General features: G+C 42.3%; 1 protein-coding gene across 7 annotated transcripts in view; it reads right to left on the bottom strand.

Annotated features, from left to right (window-relative positions):
- Window positions 1-25,332, bottom strand: part of LOC105488754 (DENN domain containing 5A) — a 130,494-nt gene that overhangs the window by 5,254 nt on the left and 99,908 nt on the right. For 5 of the 7 annotated variants that reach the window (XR_011610839.1, XM_011753147.3, XM_011753149.3 and 2 more), the window contains 8 exons: window positions 21,573-21,704; window positions 16,362-16,514; window positions 7,894-7,978; window positions 6,218-6,302; window positions 5,619-5,747; window positions 2,581-2,702; window positions 1,218-1,363; window positions 536-654 (listed from right to left, as the gene is read on the bottom strand). Coding sequence is in view for 6 of the 7 variants with exons in the window: in XM_011753147.3 (XP_011751449.2) it covers window positions 536-654; window positions 1,218-1,363; window positions 2,581-2,702; window positions 5,619-5,747; window positions 6,218-6,302; window positions 7,894-7,978; window positions 16,362-16,514; window positions 21,573-21,704 (971 nt within the window). In the remaining variant the exon portion in view is untranslated. Of the gene's footprint in view, window positions 1-535; window positions 655-1,217; window positions 1,364-2,580; window positions 2,703-5,618; window positions 5,748-6,217; window positions 6,303-7,893; window positions 7,979-16,361; window positions 16,515-21,572; window positions 21,705-21,732; window positions 24,751-25,332 lie in introns of those variants that run through there. The other 2 variants (XM_071075120.1, XM_071075119.1) reach the window with 2 other exon arrangements.

The following is a 25,332-nucleotide window of genomic DNA, read 5'->3' as shown; positions in this document are numbered from 1 at the left end:
TGGGTGGCCTGGGATCTGGGCACAGCAATTCCACACATCTTCACCTGGAAACCCTCCTTCTGGCCAGGCCTGATGGCTCATGCCTGTAATCCCAGCACTTTCAGAGGCCAAGGCAGCTGGATCACCTGAGGTCAGGAGATCAAGACCAGCCTGGTCAACATGGCGAAACCGGTCTGTACTAAAAATACAAAATTAGCTGGGCGTGGTGGTGCATGCCTGTAATCCCAGCTACTCAGGGAGCTGAGGCAGGAGAATCACCTCAGCCCACGAGGCAGAGGCTGCAGTGAACCAAGATCATGCCACTGCACTCCAGCCTAGGTGACAGAGCAAGACTCCATCTCAAAAAAAAAAAAAAAAAAAAAGAGGAAACCCTCCTTCTACTTACTTTCAAGTGTATGAGGCAGAGCCAAACAGGAAGTTACCTCAGGTTATCGCAACCTAAAGGGTCTCCTTGGGAACTCCACATACCCAAGCATCAAAGAGCTCCTGTAGACACACCTTGCCCCTCTACCTTACAGCCTGAGGGAACACTTACTTGTAGGTATGTCCTGTGATCTCATTCCTGACCATCACATACTCCACCAGCCATTTGGCATACAGCCCAGAGTTATCATGGCCAATCTGGACAGTAGTAAGCTTCCCCAAGTTCTGGCACTGTTAGAGAATAGAGAAGATGAGGTAGGTCAGGAAAATCAGAGGAAAGAACAGTAGTCCTCAGAGGCACAGATCTGACTGGCTACCTGCAACATGACCCCTCAGCATCTGCAGGGGTAGAGGTCATGGCTTTATATACTGCCAAAACTGCGGTACAGCCCTATCTCATGGGGGCGCCCAAGGCTGAGAAAGAAAACACTCTACCTAGAAGAAGAATAGGGCCTGGGAGCAAGAGGTTCTGGAAGTGGGTTCTAAGGTCTCTGGGAACAGGTGGGCTGAGTAGCTGAAAGAACTCTTGGGGACTTCTCAACACACTATGCATGGAGAGATGTGCAAGTCCAGACAAGAAAGTGCCTTCCAAACAGACACTGTTTAGACAGGGTGGGGTCCCCCTCCTCAGGGTCAGTTCTTGGCTCCAGCCTCAGATCATCTCAGGAAGGTCAGCTATGCTGACACATTACACTGTACATAGCAAGGCCTCTGAAAAATCCTGCAGAAAACTCCCCAAAGCAGCTGTTGCAAACTCAGATCCCCACAGAGCTATGGCCCCAAATAACACATACCTCGAAGGTCATCTCTAGCACATTCCTGGGAATCTGCAGAATCTGTGTCTCACCCAATTCTCCTGATATACAGATCCATGGGTTGGCAGTGAACATGGAGCCCCCCAGCTTCTTGCTTGGTACGATCAGAATGTGGTACGGGATCACTGTTTAGGGGAAGCCACAAAAGTATTGAGGAGAATCAGGAATCCTTCCCAAACCAGATGGGACTCTGACCTGCTCCAGGCAAGCTGGCACAACTGTGGCCCCTGCTATCCTAGCCCAAGCAAAGCCCTGGAACAACAGGGCCCCAGGACCTAGTCCCTGGCTGATGTAGAATATTAGCCAACTATTCCACAGCCCCTCCTCAATTTCACTCCTCTCAGGCTTACCACCCAAACATCAAAGATCCAAGCCTATCTGTAGGCTCAGAGCTAACTGAACCTGTTGGTTAAACAATATCCCCAACTCCTAACGTACTGAACTGCTTTTTAGAGCACTCTTCAATCTATCATCTCATGAACCCTAAGAACAATCATAACAATCTTTGGAGAGGAAGTATTGCAATCCTTTTTCCAAGGCACAGAGAGAGACACGGTTTGCCTCAGATCTTTTAAATTCCAGTCCAGTGCTACTTCTATTAAGCCCATAGCCCTAGTCTCTAAAAGGGAAGATGCAGCATCAGATAGAAACAAGAGTCCATGCTGCTGAGTAATTGGCCAAAGAACTAGCCAAGTGGCAAACTCAGAGACTAAACTCCACCCAGCAGAGAATCCTGGCATCAGGGAAAGAAGAGGCTCAAAGGGAATTAGACCATATTGAACCCTCTTCCCTATTCTGTAAATAGAGAGACTGGGACTCACAGCAGGATAGACTCTGCTCACAGACACATAATAAGTTAGCCAAAACTGGGCCCAGACTTAAATCTCCCACTGGCATCTGGAGTTCTTTCTGCTACCTCAGGCAAGAGCTCTTTTTCCCTTCAGCCTGGTCTGAAATATTCTGTGATGCCAAGTGACACTCTTAGGTGAAAACAAAAGGGAGATTCTTTGTGGGTATGCAGGGAGGGAGGTAAACTGCATCAGCTCAACTGACTCCACTCTACCTTCATCACCTTAGGCTCCCAGAGCAGTGCCTAGGACAACATCGACAACACAATGGCAAAAAAGACTGAGCTCTCCAGTTCAGAACAAGAATGAGAAACTTCGGAGAAAACACAACCTCCAAGGAGGGCAAGTGCACCTCTCTCCCCACAGAAGCAAAAGACAAATAGAAAGTACAAGGGATTAATCTTCTTTCTTTAAAAAGGGGACAATGAGTGAGTCTCAGGCAGGTTCATAAAGACTGCCTTGAGAAGGCCAGCTGGGAGCACAGGGCTACTCACGGATAGTTGTGAAGACATTGGTGAAGCAAAAGTAATCGACGGCATTAAAAGACAGGAGGTGATAGAGGAACTGCTCCTTCTCGTCATCACAGCGCAGGAAGGCATAGCGCTTATATAACTTTCTGTTGGAGAGGAGGCAACACATCAGTCTCCGACCAAAAGGAAGGGAAAGAAACTAGAATTTTCAGTTCTGGAAGGAGACAGCTAAGGGAAGCATAAGATGTCAAGCCTCAAGTTCCTTAGGTTCACCCTATAAAGGAACAAAGCTATCTACTCTGTAACTAATGGACAGAGGGACAATGGTTTAAGCTACGGCAGGAACAACAAAAATCAAAAACTGCCTGTGTCCAAGGTATATGATGTTACTAAAATGTCAAGTATCAAAAGTCATGAAATCTCCTTTTCTAAACTGAGGGTTGTAATGAAATTCCATCAAGGATGACACAGGTCCTCTCAGGCTTCTGGTTAGGCTGTCAGCTAGTGTACGGTGTGTGAGTGGCAGAGGATGAAGGTCTGTGGTCACCATTCATCACCAGGCCTAGTTTCAAACCCTGAGTAGATCTGAGAGCCACGAGTCAGAACACTGCTCTGAATGGGGGTGTAAGCCCAGGACAGCTTCAGAAGCGATAAAGGGCAGGCTTCTGCTCCCGCCTCTGATCCAAGTCACAGGCAAGGAAGAGCCATGCAGATCATATCCTTCCGCTTTTTTCAAACTTTCTCCCTTCATTTCCACTGCCTATTCATCAGAGGTCAACTCCCTTGCCTGACATTCCAGGCCCTCTGCAGCTTCAAAGCAATGATATCTTCCCCCAAATAGAGGAGACACCCAGAGCCAAATGTGCAGGCCTTCAACACAAAGAACAAAAGAAGACAACTGTCCTGGTTGCCCAAGCTGCAATCACCATGGCCAGAGAGGTACAGAATTCAGATCTGTGAGGTTCTACCTAGCCAGGTTTATAAGGCACTTTCAACAGATAATTTATCAACCCAGGCCTGTTATGTCCAGGTGCTGGAAAGCGCCTATCCTCAAATGCAGTCTAAGTGAATAAATCAGGTAAAGGCCATGGTATAGGACTGCTCACAATGAATAATCAAACAAAAGGCTGTTTCTTGGAATTTAAAGAGTCATATGTTTCAGTGGTCCTGGAAGGCCTTCTAGAACAAGAGGGACCTGAAGGGCAGCAGAAATTTAGACAAGTGTTGTACAGATAGGTTTGGAAACCAGTTTGGCTGGAGTTGAGAGTTCAGTGAAGTGATCAGTTAGCAATGAGACTAAGAAGTTAGGCTATTATACCAAGGGTGTCAAATGAAACCAACAAACAAAAAGGCTATTCAAATGAAGGAAGGTCCTAAAATTTTAAACTAAGGACTTTGCAATCTGCCCAGTAAGTAAGGGGTTTCTGCAATTTGCCCTAGAAAAAGGGACAGCCATGACCAAATTCAGGAAATTTAAATTTAGTGCAGGTGAGAAGTGAAAGGGAAATGAGGATTAAACTAAGTCTGTGCAGTAAAAATGGTAAGGAGACAGGTGGGACAGAGGTGAAAGACCTGAAATCTGTATGTGGGAGATAAAGCAAAGCAAGGAGTCAAAACTGACTCCAAATTTTGAATGTAGGTATGGAGAAGAAGTGGGGGTAAGCTTTTCAGAGAGCACAGCGGCGACATTAACAAAAAATCTGAGAGTAAAGTAGTTATGGTGAAGACTCTGTGAAGCTTGCTTTTGTTCTCTCTGAGCTAAAGGTAAAATATCAGAATGGAAATAAATGCAGGAGTGGAGTTCAAAAGACATGTCAGGGCTAGAACTTCAGATGTGGGCATTTCCTGCTTAGAGGTGAGAGAAGTCATGAGAATGGGTGAAATCACCAAGTAAGAGAGCAAGCGAGAAAGCAACAAAGAGTGTGTGCATGTAAAGAATTGAAGACAGTGAAAGCCAACACTGTGCAAAGAGTAAGGGGAGAAAGAGAACAAGATGGTATAAGGTCATGGCAGCCACACAAAGTAAGTTTCAAGGTAAGGGGGGCACTACATGGTATTACTCACCGCAGACAAGTTAAGGAGAAAGAGTTTAGGCTCCCTATATAGGAGCTAACTCATTTCTTCCTTTGGAATTTAGAATTCAGTGGGTACCGTGAATATACAGCCCCCATGAATATACAACCCTGCCTCCACCTTACCACATCTCCAAGCTACAAACAGTCCTGGGGGCTAGCTGGAAATCGCAGAGACTGAGGGACATTCTATCAAGATATACTCTTCACAGGCTGTCCACCTCCTGTCTCTGCAGCTATGCACACCTTTTACGTGCACTGGCTGAATCCCTAGTGGATGCTAAGCAACATGCTCAGCCTTGGGAAAGGGATAGGTTTATGCCTTCAATGAAAGCAAACTTCAGTAAGTAGCAAGCAAATAGATAATGAAAATACAACACATCGTGGTAAAAAGGGGATGAACAAATATTCTAACATATGTTATGCATGCCTGGAGGAGGGATGAACCACATTTCTGGGGAGTCCAGGAAAACTCTGGGAAAGAAAACTGGGCCCTGAAGAAGTTTACCAGGTAGAGTGCAGACAGGGACTAGGGTCATGCAGAAGTACAGACAAGAAAAGGCTACAGACATCCTGAGAGGAGTGAGGGGTATGATGTGTTGAACAAGAGAGAGAAGAGGACATCTCAGAAGTTTCCTTTTAATTCTCCAATCCTTTGCTCCCCAGAACACGAAAGAGACAAAGGAAATGCCTTACGTCCAAGAGATATACATGTCACCTGATTACAGGAAGGAGAGGAGGACCTCATCCTTCTCACCACCTCTCTAAGAAAGCTAGTTTTGGGCATGCAGGTTGGGAAGACAGGGAGAACCGATATAGCAGAAGTATTCTACTGATAAAAAGGGAGAAGAGGAAATACTGCAAAACCTTCATAAGCAAAGAGGTTAGCTGAATGCAGCAGCAATGAATACTCCCCCTTCCCACACAAGTTTCCAATCTCTTCCCTCCATTCCTGGGAGCCTGCTTCTACTCCTGGCGGAGCAGCCTTACTTGGTGAGCTCATGGTCTGAGAGGAGCTGTTTCAGGTGTCTGGAAAGCAACTTTTTTTCCATGGACAGTCGCACCCATGCTCTGGCCTTTCCCACATCAGTCTTGATTTCCCCAATGTTCTGGATGTGCCTGGAGGAAGAATGCAAAAGGAAAGTGGAGGGCGGGATGGGAGATTAACTCACTGCCAAAAACTTACCTGCAAAGCCAAAGGAGACCTGCTGAGACGGCCCTATCCCAACCTAGGAGAACCTATCTCTATATTCTCCAAATACTGGGCTTCCATGTAGCTTTACCAGATAGGCTCACCATATTTTGGGAGGAAAAAAGACAGCACAGACCTTAAAAAGCCAGGCTAACTCTGAGCTCTTAGGGCCTGAGATACTCTCCTATGCTCCCTTACCTCCAAAAATGCCAGGAAACCCAACTGTTTGTAGAGCTTTACAAATGTATTATGAAACACAAGACTTTGTGATTAGAAGGGCTTCCATGTTAGCTGAGATGCTGTAGCAGCCACTGAGACCTTCTTACTTAAAGTGGACACCTAAGCAGCAACTGAAAACAGGATTTTAGTGGCTTATTACATGTGAGCCCATACTGACCTCATATCCTGAATCAGGGAGATCCTCAGGGGAGGCATGAGTGAGCTGGCATCAGACTTCCTACGTTCTGAATCAAGAAGTATTCCTAGAATAAACAAGTTGGTCATGTCCAAAGAGATCTGAATATCCAAATAGCTGACTACCCTTCCCTTATCTTAAATCACAAATTACTATGGGAAACAGTTGGTTACACTGGTAACACTTTAATTGATTGTTTCATAAATATTTATTAAATTCCTACTAGAGATCAAAATTTTGTATTTTTATGGATATTATCTCATTTAATTCTCTAACAATTTATAAGGTAGATAAAAAAGATACCACAATTTCCCCTACTTAACAGAGAAGGAAAATGATATTCAGAGGGGTTAGCTGCTTTGCCTACAACACCAACTAGCAAAGTCAGTAATGGAATACAGATCTCTTGGCTCCTAGCCTATCATGCTCTCATCATGATCCACAGAAGCAGTGCTTCCACTTGGAGCCACTACTCACATCCTGTTCTGGCTTCACAGCAGCCTACAAAAGCCCAAGAGAATGTATAAAGAACAAGAATGTTCTGGTTCTGTTCCAGAATGATAGGACCTCTAGGAGAAGAGAAGATATAATACCTTTATATCCTCATGTCTGGCCTAATGTTTAAAACTCAGTATTTTCCTCATCAAGCTATTGAGAATTTTTGGCTACAGTTTATTTCTCGGCAATGACTTCTATAGCATTCTTAATAAGAACCTGCTTTTACACATCCAGAAAGCGGGCCAAAAAATTCCTCATAAGCCTACCTGGAGAACTCTTGTCCCTAGTTAGTTTTCAGCCAATTATCTCCCCAGGTTCAGTGCTAGTTAAGGTCAACTAGTTCAAGGGCAAAGAGTTCATGCTCATCTTTTTACCCCATTTAACTTGCCTTTACCATTAAGATAAAAACATCCAAGAAAGGTAAACAAATATTTTGGCAGAGAGTGGAGAACAAAGGATGATGTGAAGGGGAGATGCACCAAGAAGTAAAAGAAGAAGGGAGACTACCCTGGAAAGGACACTGTAGGATGGTCTAAACATCAGAGCAGGAGACAAGATGACTGGCTCTTGTCTGGCCTCTTCCATGAGCTCACTTTGTGATCTTAAGTAAATTCAATTCCTCTCCGGACTTGTTTCCTCCTCTTGTAAAATAAAGGGCCTGGACTAGATGACCTCTGGAGTTGCCACAAACTCTGACATTTTTATTAGGTTAGAAACAGAAAGTAAGTATAAGGGATCATTCACACCAAGACTTGACTTTGAGGAAGTCCAAGGAAGGACACTGACCAACAGCTCTCTTGACTAATAGGATAGATAATCATAATGCGCATGTCAGAGAAATAAAACAAAAGACTCTGAAAACAGCCTGCTCCAAACCCGGTACCACAGTAAAACCCATATTCATTTTGAGACTGGCCTCTTGCCCATATAAATTTTCTATCTTGCCAATAAAAAGCATACAGAAATACATAATGAAAGCAAATGCCATGGTTTTGGTATGCTCTGTGGTTCAGAGAGTCTGGTGGTTCCATATTTAAAAGAGAAAACACTCCAGAGCAAAGGCTTCTTTGACCTAGAATGGTTTGCTTCAAAATGATCACTCCAGTGGGTGATGGAAAAGTGGAGAAAGGGCAGACTCTCCAATGCAGAGACTATCTTACCTGACATACTGAGGCTTCCTGATGTGAGTTTTCTCTGCCGGTTGTCCTGATAATGTAACAGGTGGGACCATAAGGCTGATTTCCCCTGGAACCAATGCAAGGGAGAAACACCTATCAGTTTAGATTTCGGGGGTCAAGGCTTTCAACATACAGATAGAAGCTTTTGCTTAAAAAAAAAAATATGTACTGTTTCTTGTTTCAATGTACATCCAGGACACAGCGTATGCAAATATATCAATTTACTAAAATCCAGAAGAAATATAAACAATGGAAGGTAACAGAAAAAGGAAATGGTCTCCCACTGGGAATAGAAAGGAGATGGGAAAGAGAGCCTGGGAAGGGACCGGTGGATAAGAAAGAAAAAAGCAGCTGGGCACGGTGGCTCACACCTGTAATCCCAACACTTTGGGAGGCCAAGGCGGGCAGATCACTTGAGGCCAGGAATTCGATTCCAGCCTGGCCAACATGGTGAAACCCCATCGTCTCTACTAAAAATACAAAAATTAGCAGGATGTGGTTGCGTGTGGTTGTAATCCCAGCTTCTCAGGAGGCAGGAGAATCACTTGAACCCAGGAGGCGGAGGTTGCAGTGAGCCGAGATCACGCCACTGCACTCCAGCCTGGGCAACAGGGTGAGACGCTGTCTTAAGAAAAAAAAAAAAAAAAGAAGAAAGAAAGAAAGAAAGAAAAAAGCAGGCCAGGTACAGTGTCTCACACCTGTAATCCCAACCCCAACACTGGGAGGCCAAGGCAGGTGGATCACTTGAGGTCAGAAGTTCGAGACCAGCCTAGTCAACATAGCAAACCCTTACTAAAAATACAAAAATTAGCCGGGGGTGGTGGCACACGCCTGCTGTCTCAGCTACTCGGGAGGCTGAGGCAAGAGGATCACTTGAACCTGGGAGGTGGAGGCACTTGAATGTGGGAGGCAGAGGTTGCAGGGAGCTGTGATCATGCCGCTGCACTTCAGCCTGGGTGACAGAGTGAGGCTACCTTTCAAAAAAAAAAAAAGAAGCAAATGACCTATCATCCTCTAAATGGTCCTTTGGTTTTATGTCAGCTTGATGGCTTTTGCACAGAGGAGTGGATATGCAGCCTATAAGTTTCCATCTTAGCTCCTGCATTTCCTAAAATATTTAAAGTTATTCCTTTAAATATTGTTCTAGTCCTGATTTTGCTACTTGGCGAACTAGGCAAAGCAGTTTGGTGAACCTCTCTGAATGTCAGTTTTCTTCTCTGTTAAGTGGGGGAAACTGTGGTATCTTTGGTTACCTTACAAGTTGTTAGCACAGGTTAGGGAGAGTAAGTCATCACTATAACGAGGATTTACTATTGAAGGTATAGTTGAAGAAATGTGAAGAAAGGTAGGCTGGTACTTAACTGTATGGCTGAAATAAACTACAGTCAATATAATAGAACCTTGGTGTTTGGAAAGGTAAGAACTGCAATTTACACTATTTGAGACATGTAGTAATTTGTCATTTTGCCAAGGCACAAACCTGAATAGTATTTGCAAGCCTGATGTGAGGCAGCGATTCACCTGGGTAATGAGTGAGCCCAGCTGGTCACCCAGCAACTGCTTTGTCTCTTTCTAATCATCGTTCAGTACATCATAACCCTTGTTAAATGATAACAACTTTATTTCAGATTCATGGTAAATGTTCCCATGTAGATAATAAAATAATATAAAGGTGGTATGTTTGTTTTAGTAAGATTATAATAGTTTTATAAATGACTTTGGTTCTATAATAATGATAGAAGCTACCAGGTCTTGAGGCTTACTATGAACTAAGCACTATGTCAGATATTCAAAATGCAATATTGTAATTAATGCTCCCAACAGTCTAACAACGTAGAGATCTCTATCCCTATTTTCTGTAGAGAAGAAAAAATTGAGGATCGGAAAGGTTAAGTAACTTGTAAGAGGTCACACCATTAGTAAGCAGAGTGTTGGGATCCAAGCTTAAGTCTATCTAATGTCAAAACCATTGCACTTAATAACTATGCTACACGAGATGTTTCTGAAAAGATCACTTAATTTTTTAAGTTATACTTTCTGAAGAAAATTTTGTGCTATGGAATGAATGTGAAGATTTAAGGTCTTAAGATTTACCCCATGAGAATATTGAGGGTCTATTTTGTTTCTATTCACAAACTTGACCTACTCTGGGGAAAAAAAAATCAAACATCTGAATGGTAGGAAACCCTCGCTATAGATCAGCAAGTTGTCAAAATAAGCTTGCTGCATGTTTGTGTTTCCTACAAAAATTCATCAACTTAAAACCCTACAACTTCAAAGACAATTTTTAAAATATATAAAAACTAAAAACTAAAATTAGAAAATACCAGGTTTTATTCATCCAAATACCAAATATTTGAATAAAAAAAAGTCTAACAACATTAATGAGACTTACAAATCCTATACACTGCTTCTAAGAAGGTCTATTGTTTCCTGTTGGGAGCCAAAAAGAAAAAAAAATTTTAATTAAAAAACTTAAAAAAAAAAAAAAAAAGAAGGTTGGCTGGGCGCGGTGGCTCACACCTGTAACCCCAGCACTGTGGGAGGCCGAGGTAGGTGCATCACCTGAAGTCAGGAGTTCAAGACCAGCCTGGCCAACATGGGGAACCCCCATCTCTACTAAAATACAAAAATTAGGCGTGCATGGTGACAGGTGCCTGTAATCCCAGCTACTCAGGAGGCTGAGGCAGGAGAATTGCTTGAACCCAGGAGGTGAATATTGCAGTGAGTCAAGATGGCACTACTTCACTCCAGCTTGGGCAACAGGGTGAGACTCCATTTCAAAAAATAAAACAGGTCTATTAATGTATCTAACAGATAATACAAGAGTTTAAAATATTTATGGTCTTTGACTTAGTAATTCAACTTCTAGAAATCCATTCATCCTTCCATCTACCACAACCATTAGCAAGTAGGTTTCTCAGCATCTAGGTAGACTAGGAAAGCAGCCTAAGAAAAATTAATAGAACTGTCTGAATGTGGCACACATTAAGTACAGCTGGTGACCAGAGAGCCTGACATGCAATAACACCAAAGAACCAAGGACAAGGGCAAAATCAGGCCACTATACCAGAAGGAAGCCCCTGGCCCACAGTGATTACAGAGGTGAGGAGAAAGAGCAAGGGCAAGAGTGGAAGAGCAGCAACTGGGCTGCTGCACTTTGGTTTTTCTAGTTCACAAAACATGGCCTACTCTTTTTCCTCTTTTGCAAAGGGCCTGATTGGGACTGCAAGGTTCAATACAGCCTGACTATCCATTTACGGACATGGACACACAATAAACTGCATCAGATTCTACAAGAATGTCATAAGCAAGAAAGATAAGTAACAACTCCTTTTCATGTGTCAACCCCAAATGGCAGCAGTTACAAAACGAGTATGAAAAACCAAACCTCTCTCTGATAGAAAAACAAACTATAGGTGGAAGTCCATCTCCTTGGAAGATGTCACTGAAAGCCAAAGAGAGTGGTGAGGATAACAGAGGTTCTTATGAAGACTTGCTGCAGGCAGCCTTGCATCCAAGCAGTCAAGGCTAGTAACAAAATTTAAGAGGCCAGCAGCAAAAATGCTGTTTGGGTTCTCTCTACTTTCTAAGCAGATAATAATGGGTGGTTGCTCAGGAAGGTGCCCCCACAGTGGCATAATAAAATCACCCTCTGAGAGCAAATTTAGTCACAATCTGGGTGTATGATAAAGGACAGCAGGTAATGAGGGTGTGACTGCTGGATTGGAAGATAAGTGAAGAATGTCTCAGCAGGATAAAGAAACCAGCAAAACCGAGGCCTAGGGAGAACATGGTGTTAGGAACCCAATATAGATCATCAGGGTCAATCTCCAGCTGAACATGTATCCCTAAGGGCATACATGCCATGCCGGCAAGAACAGATCTTCACTCTCCTCTGGTGACATTGTCACTGCTTCACTTCCAGAGCTCCAAAAGCCAGGACTCAGAACAAAATGGAACTTCAGCTAAAAAGCCCCCATTATTTTGCACTGGTTTCTCATCTCTCCAAAATAAGAGGGGGAGCAAATGAACTCTAAAAGAAATTCCAGTGTGGTCAACATGGTGAAACCTCATCTCTACTAAAAATACAAAAAAATTAGCCGGACGTGGTGGCCTGAGCCTATAATCCCAGCTACTCGTGAGGCTGAGGCAGGGGAACTGCTTGAACCAGGGAAGTGGAGGTTGCAGTGAGCCAAGATCGCGCCACTGCACTCCAGCCTGGGCAACAGAGCAAGACTCCGTCTCTAAAACAAAAAAATGATACAAAAATTAGCCAGGCATTGTGGTGCGCAGTTGTACTCCCAGCTACTTGGCAGGCTGAGGTGGGAGAATCACTTGAACTCAGGATGCGGAGGTTGCAGTGAGCTGAGATCATACCACTGCACTCAGCCTGCGTGACAGAGTGAAGGAAAAAGGAAAGGGAAGGGAAGGGAAGGGAAGGGGAGGGGAGGGGAGGGGAGGGGAGGGAGGAAGGGAGGGAGGGAGGGAAGGAGGGAGGGAGGCAGAGGAAGGAAGGGAGGGCACAGAGGGAGGGAGGAAGGGAGGGGATGGAGGGAGGGAGGGAGGCAGAGGAAGGAAGGGTGGGGACAGAGGGAGGGAGGAAGGGAGGGGATGGAGGGAGGGAGGGAGGGAGGCAGAGGAAGGAAGGAAGGACTTCTTACTGTGAGAATTCCTGCAGAATAATAAATTCCTCCTACAGTGAGAATTACTGCAGAATATTGCTGCAAAGCCTAGAACACAGACTTAGAACATATAATGATACGGTACTATTTTTCAGAATGCAGGAAGAAGCTTCACTAACTCCCTAGAAATTTTTGCAGTAAATATTTAAAAGTTATCGGCATATATGTTTTACCTCAAAGCTAAAAGAGCTCAACTATAGTGCCAGACTTGCTAAATGTTATGGAAAATGATAAAAGGATTATATATATTCTACTCACTTGTTACAGAGAAAAAGAAAGAAGTAAAGCCTTCATACAGAACCCAGCATAATAATAGCTGTCATATTTTGCATACTCATCACACGCCAGGTATTTCCTTTCATTGCCTCTAATTATCACAGCTGAAAGGTATTTATTTAATTCTTTTAACTTTTATTTTAGGTTCGGGGCACACATGCAAGTTTGTTATACAGGTAAACTGCATATCACAGGGGTCTGGTGTACAGATTACTTCATTATTCATGTAATAAGCCTCGTACCCCACAGGTAGTTTTTCAATCCTCTCCCTCCTCCCACTCTCCACCGTCAAGTAGGCCTTGGTGCCTGTTGTTCCCTTCTTTGTGTCCATGTGTACTCAATGTTTAGCTCCCACTTATAAGTGAGAACAAGCAGTATTTAGTTTCCTGTTCCTATATGAGTTCACTTTAGACTATGGTTTCCAGCTACATCCATGTTGCTGCAAAAGCCATGATCTAGTTCTTTTTTATGACTGTGTAGTGTTGCATGGTGTGTATGTATCTCCTTTTCTTTATCTGGTCTACTGTTGATGGCCATTTAGGTTGACAATAACTTTGCTATTGTGAATAGTGCTGCAATGAACATACATGTGCATATGTCTTTATGGTAGAACAATTAATATTCTAAAAGACAGGTTATTAACTATCTATCTTTCATGGATTTGGATTTCAGAAAGTGCAAGTTGCTTATTTAAAGTCATCCAGTGGAGCCAGGATTCAAACCCAAAGTCCTTCTGACTCACAGTTCATAGTGTTGCTACTACACCACAGTCTCAAAATTTTAGGGATGCAATACACAATTTTTAACATTTAAAAAACTCTATAAATGCAGTGTTGTTTACAACACTGAAAAATCAGAATTAACCTAAATGACTAATAATAAGAGATTGATTAAAGTATGGCACATCTATACAATAGATGTAGTCATTAAAACTGAGGTTTTACAATAACCACAAACATTTAGAGAGCCAGAAACCAGGCTCTGAGCTTAGTGCTTTACATTAATTATCGAATCCACACAAGGACCCAATGGAGGTAGGTACTTTTAAAATTCCATCAGGCAGGGCACAGTGGCTTATGCCTGTGATCCTGGCAGTTTGGGGAGCTGAGGCAGGAGGATCACTTGAGCCCAGGAGTTCGAGACCAGTCGGGACAACATAGGGAGACCTCATCTCTACAAAAAAAAAAAAAAAAAAAATTAGCTGGGCATGTTGCCACATGCCTGTCTCAGTCTCCAAGCTGAGGTGGGAGGATCAGTTGAGCCCAGGAGGTCAAGGCTGCAGTGAGCAGTGTTCATGCTAGTGCACTCCAGCCTGGGCAACAAAGCAAGACTCTGTCTCAAAAACTAAACTAAATTAAATATAAAATAAAATAAAATTCCATCATACATACAAGGAAACAGGCTTAGAGAAGCTAGATAACTTGCTCAGTTTCATAAAGTTATTACGTGAAAATCATACTTCAAACCCAGATCTGTCTGCTTTACAGTCAAGCTCTTAAACACTTACTATACTATCATCTAAAAATTAGTTAAGGACACAGAAAAGATATGAGATAAAAACAAAGCGAGTTGCAAAACATTACGTACAGTATTAACTTATTTGGATTTTTTAAAAAACCATTGAGATATAATTCATATTACCATAAAATTCACACATTTAAAGTATGCAATTTTCTGAAAAAAATCTGATTTTTAATATAGAGTTGTGCAACCATCACCACTATCTAATTCTAGAACATTTTCATCACCCCCAAAAGACACTCCATATGCATTAGTAGTCACTTCCCATTGCTCCCTTTCTCTAGCCTCTGGCAACCCTTAATCTACTTTCTGTCTGTGGATTTGCCTATTTTAGACATTTTGTATAAATGAGATCATACAATCTGTGGCCTTTTGTATCTGGCTTCTTTCACTTGGTATGTTTTCAGAGTTCATCCATGTTGTACCATATGTAGGTACTTTATTCCCTTTATTGCTCAATAATATTTCCAATGTATGGATACACCAAATTTAGGTCACCCACTTATCAGCTGATTAACATTTGGGTAATAATAGCCTCATATGATGACACTATTATGACTAATGCTACTATGAACTTTTTTTTTTTTTTTTTTTTGAGATGGAGTTTCCCTCTTGTTGCCTAGGCTGGAGTGCAACGGTGCAATCTTGGCTCACTGCAACCTCCACCTGCCGGGTTCAAGCGATTCTCCTGCCTCAGCCTCCCAAGTAGCTGGGATTACAGGCATGCACCACCACACCTGGCTAATTTTGTATTTTTGGTAGAGATGGGGTTTCATCAGGTTGATCAGGCTGGTCTCAAACTCCTGACCTCAACTGATCCACCTGTCTTGGCCTCCCAAAGTGCTGGGATTACAGGTGTGAGCCACTGCACCTGGCCTGCTATGAACATTTGCATACAAGTTTTTGTGTAGACATCTGTTTTCACGTCTCTTGAGTACGTATCTAGAAGTGGGCTTGCTAGGTCATATAAGAACTGTTTAACATTTTGAGGAACTGCCAAACTGTTTTCAAAAGTGGCTGCACCATTTTACATTCCCAATAGTAATGTATGAAAGTTCTCATTTCTCCACATCCTTAACACTTGTTACTTATTTTAACTACTCCAGTGGATGTGAAATAGTATCTCATTGTAGTTCCATTGGGTTTTTAAATATATAGCTATATATGCATGGGCATGTGTACACAGAAGAATGCTCTGAAAAACATATGTGGAAGATTGTTGCTATACCCATTAGAATGGACACTCCAGGAAGACAGAGATCTTGGTCTGTTTTGTTCACTGAGGTATTTCTAGTGCCTACAACAGTACCTGACATAGTAGGCCCTTGAGAAATACCAATGGATACTAATGTATTTTCTAATTTTTCCACGATAAAACTTCTTTTCAAAAAATTTCAAGTTATTTTCAAATTTAGAAATACATAAAAATAAAATGTATCTATCTTGACTACCAATTGAAAACAGAGTATTTTGAAATAAGGAAATTCTCTGGGTATTAAGTGGAAAAATCAAACTTACTCAACTTCCTGAGGCCTTTTCTCAAATGTTTAAACCATCTGCATACAAAGAAATGTTAATAACAGACTTTTTTTCCATTGTGAATATACGATTAGTGAAGAACCTTTAGTGTACAATTAGTACTTCCCGAGCTCCAACTTCTCTCTTTCTGGTCTATCTCTAGACTAGGGCCAGCTGCCAAACAGGACTTATCAGGTTGGCCTTCAGCTCTACCCCCAGGAAGAAAGATGCCTCTTTATAAAAGTCTGATAAACATACAGATTTATAAAGCTTATCTTTAAGGAAAATAGTTTGGATCACATTTATTTATTTGTTTATTTCAAATCTCACTCCAGAGCACTGCACACCATTCTTCAAAGCCAGTCAGCTGGACAAAAAGAGTGTGGGAAAGCTAGTAACTGAAAACAGGAAGACAATTTGCTCAGCAGAGAGAGGCAACACATCCATTACCTGTTTCACTTGTAGTCCATGACTCCAGATCCTTTCCAGGAGATCACAAAGGCTGGCAATCAGGGTGTTCTCTTCCACCCCTGTGATGTTCACCTCCCCATGCCCTAGCTCCACAGCTTCTCGGCCCATCTTTTCCACCAGCATCCTTTTGGTCTACAAGGAAGCAGTCAACAGGATTAAATAACCACAGTGAGCAGGATCACATACAACCGGAGAGGGTTCTGACAGCCTGCACAGTACATCTGTTGGGCTGGGAAGGACAGGATGAATTAGCCCCAAGGACACAGAATATATTTATACCCATATAGGTCAGGTTATAAGGGAGTGCATGCTTTAAAAATTTAGTTAAGAAAGGCCGGGCGTGGTGGCTCACGCTTGTAATCCCAGCACTTTGGGAGGCCAAGGTGGGCAGATCACAAGGTCAGGAGAGAGGTCAGGAGATTGAGACCATCCTGGCTAACACGGTGAAACCCTGTCTCTACTAAAAATACAAAAAAATTAGCCAGGCATGGTAGCAGGTGCCTGTGGTCCCAGCTACTCAGGAGGCTGAAGCAGGAGAATGGCGTCAACCAAGGAGGTGGAGCTTGCAGCAAGCTGAGATCGCGCCACTACACTCCAGCCTGGGCGACAGAGCGAGACTCTGTCTCAAAAAAAAAAATTTAGTTAAGAAAAGGATAAGAACACAGTAATCTTTATGACTCCTGGCCAGTGACTTCATCACTCTGTATTCAGTTTTTGCATTTACAAAAGAAACAAATAAACCCTTCAGTCATGCTCACCGCTGACATTCTCTGATTCCCACTGCTTAAATGACCCTACTAAACAAACCTTCGAGCATACATACAACTTAGAAATATACCTGAAATAACTGTCAAGGGGACAAAAATTGAGGAGGTAATTTATTTTACATAAAAATTTTCAACTGCTTATTGTAAGATCATAACCAAGAAAACACACACTGCATAATGATAATCACAGTTTTTATTAAGTACTGTGTCAGGCATTGTACTTAGCATTTCATTATCTCATTTAAGCCTCCTAACAATCTATGAAGTAACTATTATTATCACCCTCAATTCACCAATAAGGAAATTGAGAAATATAGTAATCAATATACTAAATTTAAACATAGTATAAAATAATACAGTATATTTATACTCTTAGTATAATTCTCTTAAGTAACTTGCCCAAAATCTATACTTAATATAGCACTATATTAAATTTTATATATATATATAATTTTTATATATATATATAACTTGCCCAAATGAAACAGCAAAGTAGCAACAGATCTGGCCTTCGAACCCATATCTGCCTGAACTTTGAGTCCAAGTTCAAAAGATTTAACTATGGTATAAATTTGTGATATATAAAAATCTAAGAAAAGGAAAACAAATCACCCCAATCCTACCTTTCAAAAGCAGCAACTCTTTTTTTTTTTTTTTTTTTTTTTTTGAGACGGAGTCTGGCTCTGTCACCCGGGCTGGAGTGCAGTGGCCGGATCTCAGCTCACAAAAGCAGCACCTCTTAATATTTTGGCATATATCTTTCCACTATTACTGTTTTTCACCTTTTTATTGTGAAATATATTTTATATATATATATATATGCTATTACATGATTATGACCAGCACCAGGCCAGTATTTTCTTTCTTTTTCTTGAGACGGAGTTTCGCTCTTGTTGCCCAGGCTGGAGCACGATGGCGTGATCTCAGCTCACTGCAACCTCTGCCTCCCCAGTTCAAGCAACTCTCCTGCCTCAGCCTCCCAAGTAGCTGGGATTACAGGCATGCACCACCACACCCGGCTAATTTTGTATTTTTAGTAGAGACGGGGTTTCTTCATGTTGGTCAGGCTGGTCTCAAACTCCCGACCTCAGGTGATCTGCCCACCTCGGCCTCCCAAAGTGCTGGGATTACAGGCATGAGCCACTGCGCCCACCCAGTATTTTATTTATAAATACTGTCTGTTTATACCTTTGAAGCACCCCATGTGCCCTCTTCCATTCACCTTCCCACTCTAGAAGCAACCACTTACACAATGAAACTACAGAAAAGCAAGAAAATTATTACGTATATTTTAAAGCCTAAAATATATGGTTTGGTTTGCCTGTATCTTCTTTTTTTTTTTTTTTTTTTAAAGACTGGGTCTCTCTTTATTGCCTAGACTGGAATGCAGTGGCTCGATCATGGTTCACGTAGCCTCAACCTCCCAGACTCAACTGATCCTCCCACCTCAGCCCCCGCAGTAGCTGGGACTATCGGCGTGCATGTCTCTTTTGTGATTTTTTTTTTTCCCCTTTAAGAGACTGGGTCTTAGTATGTTGCCCTGGCTGGGCCCAAACTCCCAGGCTCAAGCAACCTGCCCACCTCAGCCTCCCAAGTAGCTGGTATTACAGGTGTGTGCCAATACTCCTGGCTTGTGATTTGCTTTTTCACTCATGTTTATATTTGTGAAATTCATCCACACTGATGTGTATAACTGTTATCCATTTCCATTGTTGTATAGCATTCCACCATATGAATATACCACAATATATTTATTAATTCTCTTACTGATTGACTTTTGGGTTGTTTCCAGTTTGGGGCTATTAAAAGAATGCTGCTGTAAACTTCGTGTACATGTCTCTTGGGACATGCTCCAAAAGTTTCTCTAGGGAATAACCTAGGAGAAGAATTACTAAACAATACTATGCTGTTTTCCAAAATCATCATACCAATTTATACTTCCAACAGCCTGTTGCCTCATGTGCAAGCCAATAGTTTGTGATGTTATATTGATTACTATATTTCTTCAATTCTAGATGCACATTGGCCCACATATTAACATGTCTAAAATTGGTATGTATTTCAGTCATCACTGGCTAGGAATAGGAAGTTGTCACAGCCAGGTCATGCATCTCATGACTTAAGAATTTTGACAGTCCAGGCCAGTTGCGATGGCTCAAACCTGTAATTCTAGCACTTTGGGAGGCCGAGGCGGACAGATCACTTGAAGTCAGGCGTTCAATACCAGCCTGGTCAATATGATGAAACCGTGTCTCTATTAAAAATACAAAAATTAGCCAAGCGTGGTGGTGCACTCCTGTAATCCCAGCCACTCGGGAGGCTGAGGCAAGAGAATTGCTTGAACCTGGGAGGCGGAGGTTGTAGTGAGGCGGGATTGCGTCACTGCACTCCAGTCTGGGCGACACAATGAGACTCCATCTCAAAAAAAAGAATGACAGTCCAGCAGCTTAGAAAAAAAAATGTAGAAATGCAGCATCACCAGTGTTCTTCACAGCAGAAAGGCAGAAGAGACAAAATTGTATGGAAAAAAATCACAGATATTACTCAGAGTAAACTGACAGAAGTTTTACACACACACACACACACACACACACACACACACACACACACACGCACACACACAGGCCACGATGCCTGGCCAGAGTTTTTTTTAAACTGAATTTAAAATATCAGTACTGAGACACTAACCAGCCTTTTTTTTTTTTTTTTTTTTTTTTTTTTTTGAGAGAGGGTCTCACTCTGCAGCCTTGACCTCCAGGGCTCAAATGATCCTCCTATCTCAGCCACCAAAGTAGCTGGGACTAAAGATGCACACTACCACGCCTAATTTTGGTAGAGATGGGGTTTCACCACATTGCTTAGCCTGGTCTCAAACTTCTGGGCTCGAGCGATTCACCCACCTCAATCTCCCAAAGTGCTGGGATTACAGGCATGAGCCACTGTGCCCTGCCAATCTAGCTTTAAACACTAATAATTTCTTCTGCAAGAGACAGTATATTTTATTTCCTCCTATAAACGAATATCACTTCAAATGGGCACCACTGAGAACTGAAAGTGCAGGAAACTATTTTTATTCCATTGATAAATAAATAGGATGTAGTGGAAACTGAGATAGTTGAACTGCCCTAAAATTATGGTATGCTGACTTGGTTGAAAGATTCTTTTTATTAGAAAAGACATATAAATTCATAACTAAAACATTAAAAATTAAGAATAAATGTCTTTGTAGAACAGAGAAGAACATCCAAACAATCTAAGCTTAAACTGAATGACACATTTCAGCCTGGCACATAGTAGGTACTCAGCAAATTTATGTTTCTAGATAAAAGATATCATTACTATCAGATTAAAATAAAGGGACAAAAACATTTGCATATATGTAAGACTAATCTGTTGAAGTAAGTCAGAGTGAAGACTAGTCTGATTTAAAGTACTGTAAAATGTTGAAAATTTAAAACTATGCCTGGAACCCCAGCTACTTGGGAAGCTGAGGTAGGAGGATCACTCAAGCCCAGGAGTTCAAGATGAGCCTGGGCAATATAGTGAGATCCTGTCTTAAAAATAAGTTTTTTATGAAATTAAAAACTACATCTCTCTGTTATTTTTGTTTGTTTTGAGATGGAGTCTCGCCCTGTCGCCCAGGCTGGAGTGCAATGATGCAATCTCGTCTCACTGTAACCTCCGCCTCCCAGGTTCAAGCAATTCTCCTGCCTCAGTCTCTCAAGTAGCTGGGATTACAGGCGCACGCCACCACGCCCGGCTAATCTTTAGTAGAGACAGGGTTTCACCATGTTGGCCAGGCTGGTCTCGAACTCCTGACCTCGTGATCTGCCCACCTCAGCCTCCCAAAGTGCTGGGATTACAGGCATGAGCCACTGCGCCTGGCTTGTTGTTCATTTTTATGGAATATACATTAAGTTTATATCAATCAAAGCATGCATGCTCTCAATTAATGGTATATTTTATTTAAAACAAATATACCTAATTTCAAACTAACAGGACCTTAAAATTAGTACTGTCTCATTATATTAATGATTTTTTTTTTAAGACAGAGTCTTGCTCCGTTGCCCAGGCAAGAGTGCAGTGGTACAATCATAGCTCACTGTAGCCTTGACTTCCCAGGTTCAAGCAATCCTCCCACTTCAACCTCCCAAGTATCTGGGACTACAGCTGTGTGCCACCATGCCCATCTTAATACTTTTGTAAAGACAGGGTCTCACTACATTCTCCAAGTTGGTCTTGAACACCTGGGCTCAAGCAATCCTCCTGCCATGGTCTCCCGAAGTGTTGGGATTATAGGCACGAGCCATCACGCCCAGCCAACAGTATTTTTAAAATCCAGAGGGAGTGGTCAGAGCCAATCCTTGGTCTTACCTTGGCTGCTAACAGAAATAGCACACATACAGAGATGTCCACAGCTTACCTTATTGCGGCATTCCTTCAGCAGGCCCTCTACAAACTTCCAGTTGGTCTGGGCAATCACTGACGGAGAGAGGTTGGACAGTTTGGGCTGGCGAATAGTGCTGCCCATAGTCCTGGCTTCCTGGATGTACTTCTACATCAAACAGAAAAATAAAGACCCCTTGTGTCCAAGTACATAAACCAAAGGTCACCAGTACTGACGGGTGCCTGAAGAGGGCATTATTTTCTCACATTTTCTTTTTTTTTGTTTTTGAGACGAATCTTGCTCTGTTGCCAGGCTGGTGTGCAGTGCCGCGATCTCGGCTTACTGCAACTTCCACCTCCCAGGCTCAAGCAATCCTCCTGCCTCAGCCTCCTGAATGGCTGGGACTATAGACGCATGCCACCACACCTGGCTACTTTTTTGTATTTTAGTAGAGAAGGGGTTTCACCATGTTGGCCAGGATGGTCTTTATCTCCTGACCTGGTGATCTGTCTGCCTCAGTCTCCCAAAGTACTGGATTACAGGCATGAGCCACCGTGCTCAGCTTATTTTCTCACACTTTCTTAGCTGCCTCTTTCTAGGCTCAGATAGTTAGGAATACAAAAATTTTAACTTAATTCTTGTATTAAAGGGAAAAACAGATGATTTCTGTTTTAGCAGATGTAAAGCACTCCCTGAATAGTATAATTACCTTTGATTTAAAGATACAAGAGTCAGGCAGGGTACAGTGGTTCATGCCTGTAATCCCAGCACTTTGGGAGGCTGAGGTGGGCAGATCACAAGGTCAGGAGTTCAAGACCAGCCTGGCCAACATAGTGAAACTCCATCTTTACTAAAAATACAAAAATTAGCCAGGCATGGTGGTGCATGCCTGTAATCCCAGCTACTCGGGAGGCTGAGGCAGGAGAATCGCTTGAACTCAGGAGGTGGAGGTTGTGGTGAGCTAAGATCGCGCCACTGCACTCCAGCCTGGGCAACAGAGTGAGACTCCATCGCCAAAAAAAAAAAAAAAAGATACAAGAGTCAAAAAACACATGACTACAGCAAATCTCAAATGTCTGTGTAACATTGAGAAAATAAGTTCCCCCACCAAGCTGAGAGGAATTTAACTCCTCTGCCCATAAAGATATCTACCCTTTCTATCATTAAGTATAAAATTAAGGCCTGGAAAATAAGACTGCACACTCAAAACAACAACTGCAATTATTTTGTATAATGTGCCGGTTATTCTTCTTCATATGTTGTTTAACACGGAACCCACATCAATGCAGTAAAATGCACTCTGATATCCTCTCAGTAGGTTCATGACCAACATTTTTACCCTAAACTTCTCCTTTCCCCCATATTTATTCCAGTGGCATAACTCTGTCCATTCTATCTTATGGCCCCTTAATCTGTCTCTACTACCAACCCACCAAGGTTAGGGTCCAATTACTATTCTTGGACTGCTGTTACCTGTCTCCTAACTTGCTAGCTATCTCCATACCACCCTCCTCCAAAATATTCTGCCCACAGCCTCCTTTACACATTTACACACCAAACTTTAGATCCTGCCATGTCCTCTACTTGAAATGCTCTTCTTACAGCTCCAAGGAGATGAAAAAGAAAAAAAAAAAAGAAAGAAAAACAGCCAGGAGCAGCGGCTCACGCCTGTAATCCCAGCACTTTGCGGGGCTGAGGCGGGTGGATCACTTGAGCTCAGAAGTTTGAGACCATCCTGGGCAACATGAAGAAATCCTGTCTCTACCAAAAATACAAAAAAAAAAAAAAAAAAATTAGCCGGGAATGGTGGTGTGTGCCTGTGGTCCCAGCTACTCAGGAGGCTGAGGCGGGAGGAACGCCTGAGCCTGGGAAACGGAGGTTGCAGTGAGCCAAGATTACACCATTGCACTCCAATCTGGGTGACAGAGTAAGACCCCATCTCAAAATAAAATAAAAGCTCTTCTAACAATCCCATCTTTCTCTAAGGCTTAAAGAGATGCTTACTCCTCTTCCAAATCATCTTGTTTGATGATGACCCCAAGTCGAAGTAACCTCTGCTTTTTCTAATCAGTAATCAAACATTGGTTTGCTCCTCATATGGTCATTTCAAAAGATTATTCTCCTGAAGTTATCTTTCTGTCTGACTTTGCTCCCTTATATCAACTGGTATTCCCTGAGGACAAGACTAACCTCTTTTGTCACCTTTGTATTTCAAAGTGTTTACCTCAGTGATTTTTTTTTTTTTTTTTTTTTTTTTTGCTTTAGCAAAGGATTCCTTGATACCTCAGTGATATGGTTTGGCTGTGACCCCATCCAAATCTCATCTTGAATTGTAGCTCCTACAATTCCCACATGTTTTGGGAGGGACCCAGTAGGAGGAAATTGAGTCATGGGGGCAGGTCTTTCCCGAGCTGTTCTCGTGATAGTGCACAAGTCTCACGAGATCCAATGGTTTTATACGGGGGAATTTCCCTGCACAAGCTCTCTCTTTGCCCACTGCCATCCATGTAAGACGTGACTTGCTCCTCCTTGCCGTCCACCATGATTGTGAAGCCTCCCCAGCCATGTGGAACTGTAAGTCCATTAAATCTTTCTTTTGTAAATTACCCAGTCTTGTGTATGTCTTTATCAGCAACATGAAAACGGACTAATACACTCAGTGATTCTGACCAAGAAAAAGTGGTCAATAAACACTGCTGAAAATAGTAATGAGGAAGTTAGGTGGAAGACAGACTTTTAAAATAACACAAATAACCAAAATTTCTTATGCTACTCTCACAAAAAAAAAAAAATTTCAGTGTAACTATATCCTATAAATCAGCAGTTGAAAATTCATAACCATATCTTACAATTTTAATTTATTCATTAAAAACATAGCAAAGGGAGAATATGTTACTTATTTTCCAATTCACTGAGTTGCCAGACACATGAAAACAGTGTGCCTTCTTGGGTTCTATCTGTGCAAGATGAAAATTATAGGATCTTTTCTCAAAGATAAATTACTGAAATAGGTTTCTGAAGTTAACACTCATTTTCACAACTTCTTTGCAACTAAGTAAGGCACGGTCTACAACCTGAAGTTTATAACTAGAAACTTAAGAAGCAAGTTACAGTAGAGCTGAGAAACTCAGCTTACGAGCAATGAAGATTCAGGAGGTAAATTCAAGAATCTTGTGTTTCCAGGTACCTGATAATAATGTTCCTCTCCTTTAGTCTTTTGAAGAAGAAGGGGGAAAAAAAAAAAAGCCAAGATTATCTGTTTTAATTTAAGGTAAGAAACAGCAGGAAAAAAACTCTAACAGAATTAACTTCTTTCTGGGCCGGGTGCAGTGACTCACACCTATAATCCCAGCACTTTGGGAGGCTGAGGCAGGCGGATTACCTGAGGTCAGGTGTTTGAGACCAGCCTGGCCAACATGGTGAAACCCCATCTCTACTAAAAATACATAAATTAGCTGGGCGTGGTGGTGGTGCCTGTAATTCCAGCTACTCAGGAGGCTGAGGCAGGGGAATCGCTTGAACCCAGGAGGTGGAGGTTGCAGTGAGCCGAGATCGCTTCACTGCACTCCAGCCTGGGCAATAAGAGCGAAACTCTGTCTCAAACAAAAAAAGAATTTAAAAAAATTAACTTTTTTCCTATACACACACGTGCGCGCGTGCACGCGCGCGCGCACACACACATACACACACACAAAACACCAATTTTTAAAGGATTTCTCCCAAGTTTCAGACTCCTAACTTCTGAGGTTCCTATCAAACTCCCCAGGGAGCATCATGCATGAGTAATTACAACATG

The sequence above is a fragment of the Macaca nemestrina genome, chromosome 12, assembly GCF_043159975.1.
Source record: "Macaca nemestrina isolate mMacNem1 chromosome 12, mMacNem.hap1, whole genome shotgun sequence".
Taxonomy (NCBI): domain Eukaryota; kingdom Metazoa; phylum Chordata; class Mammalia; order Primates; family Cercopithecidae; genus Macaca; species Macaca nemestrina.
The sequence above is the reverse complement of the archived record's forward strand: the minus strand, read 5'-3'. Positions and strand labels throughout refer to the sequence as shown.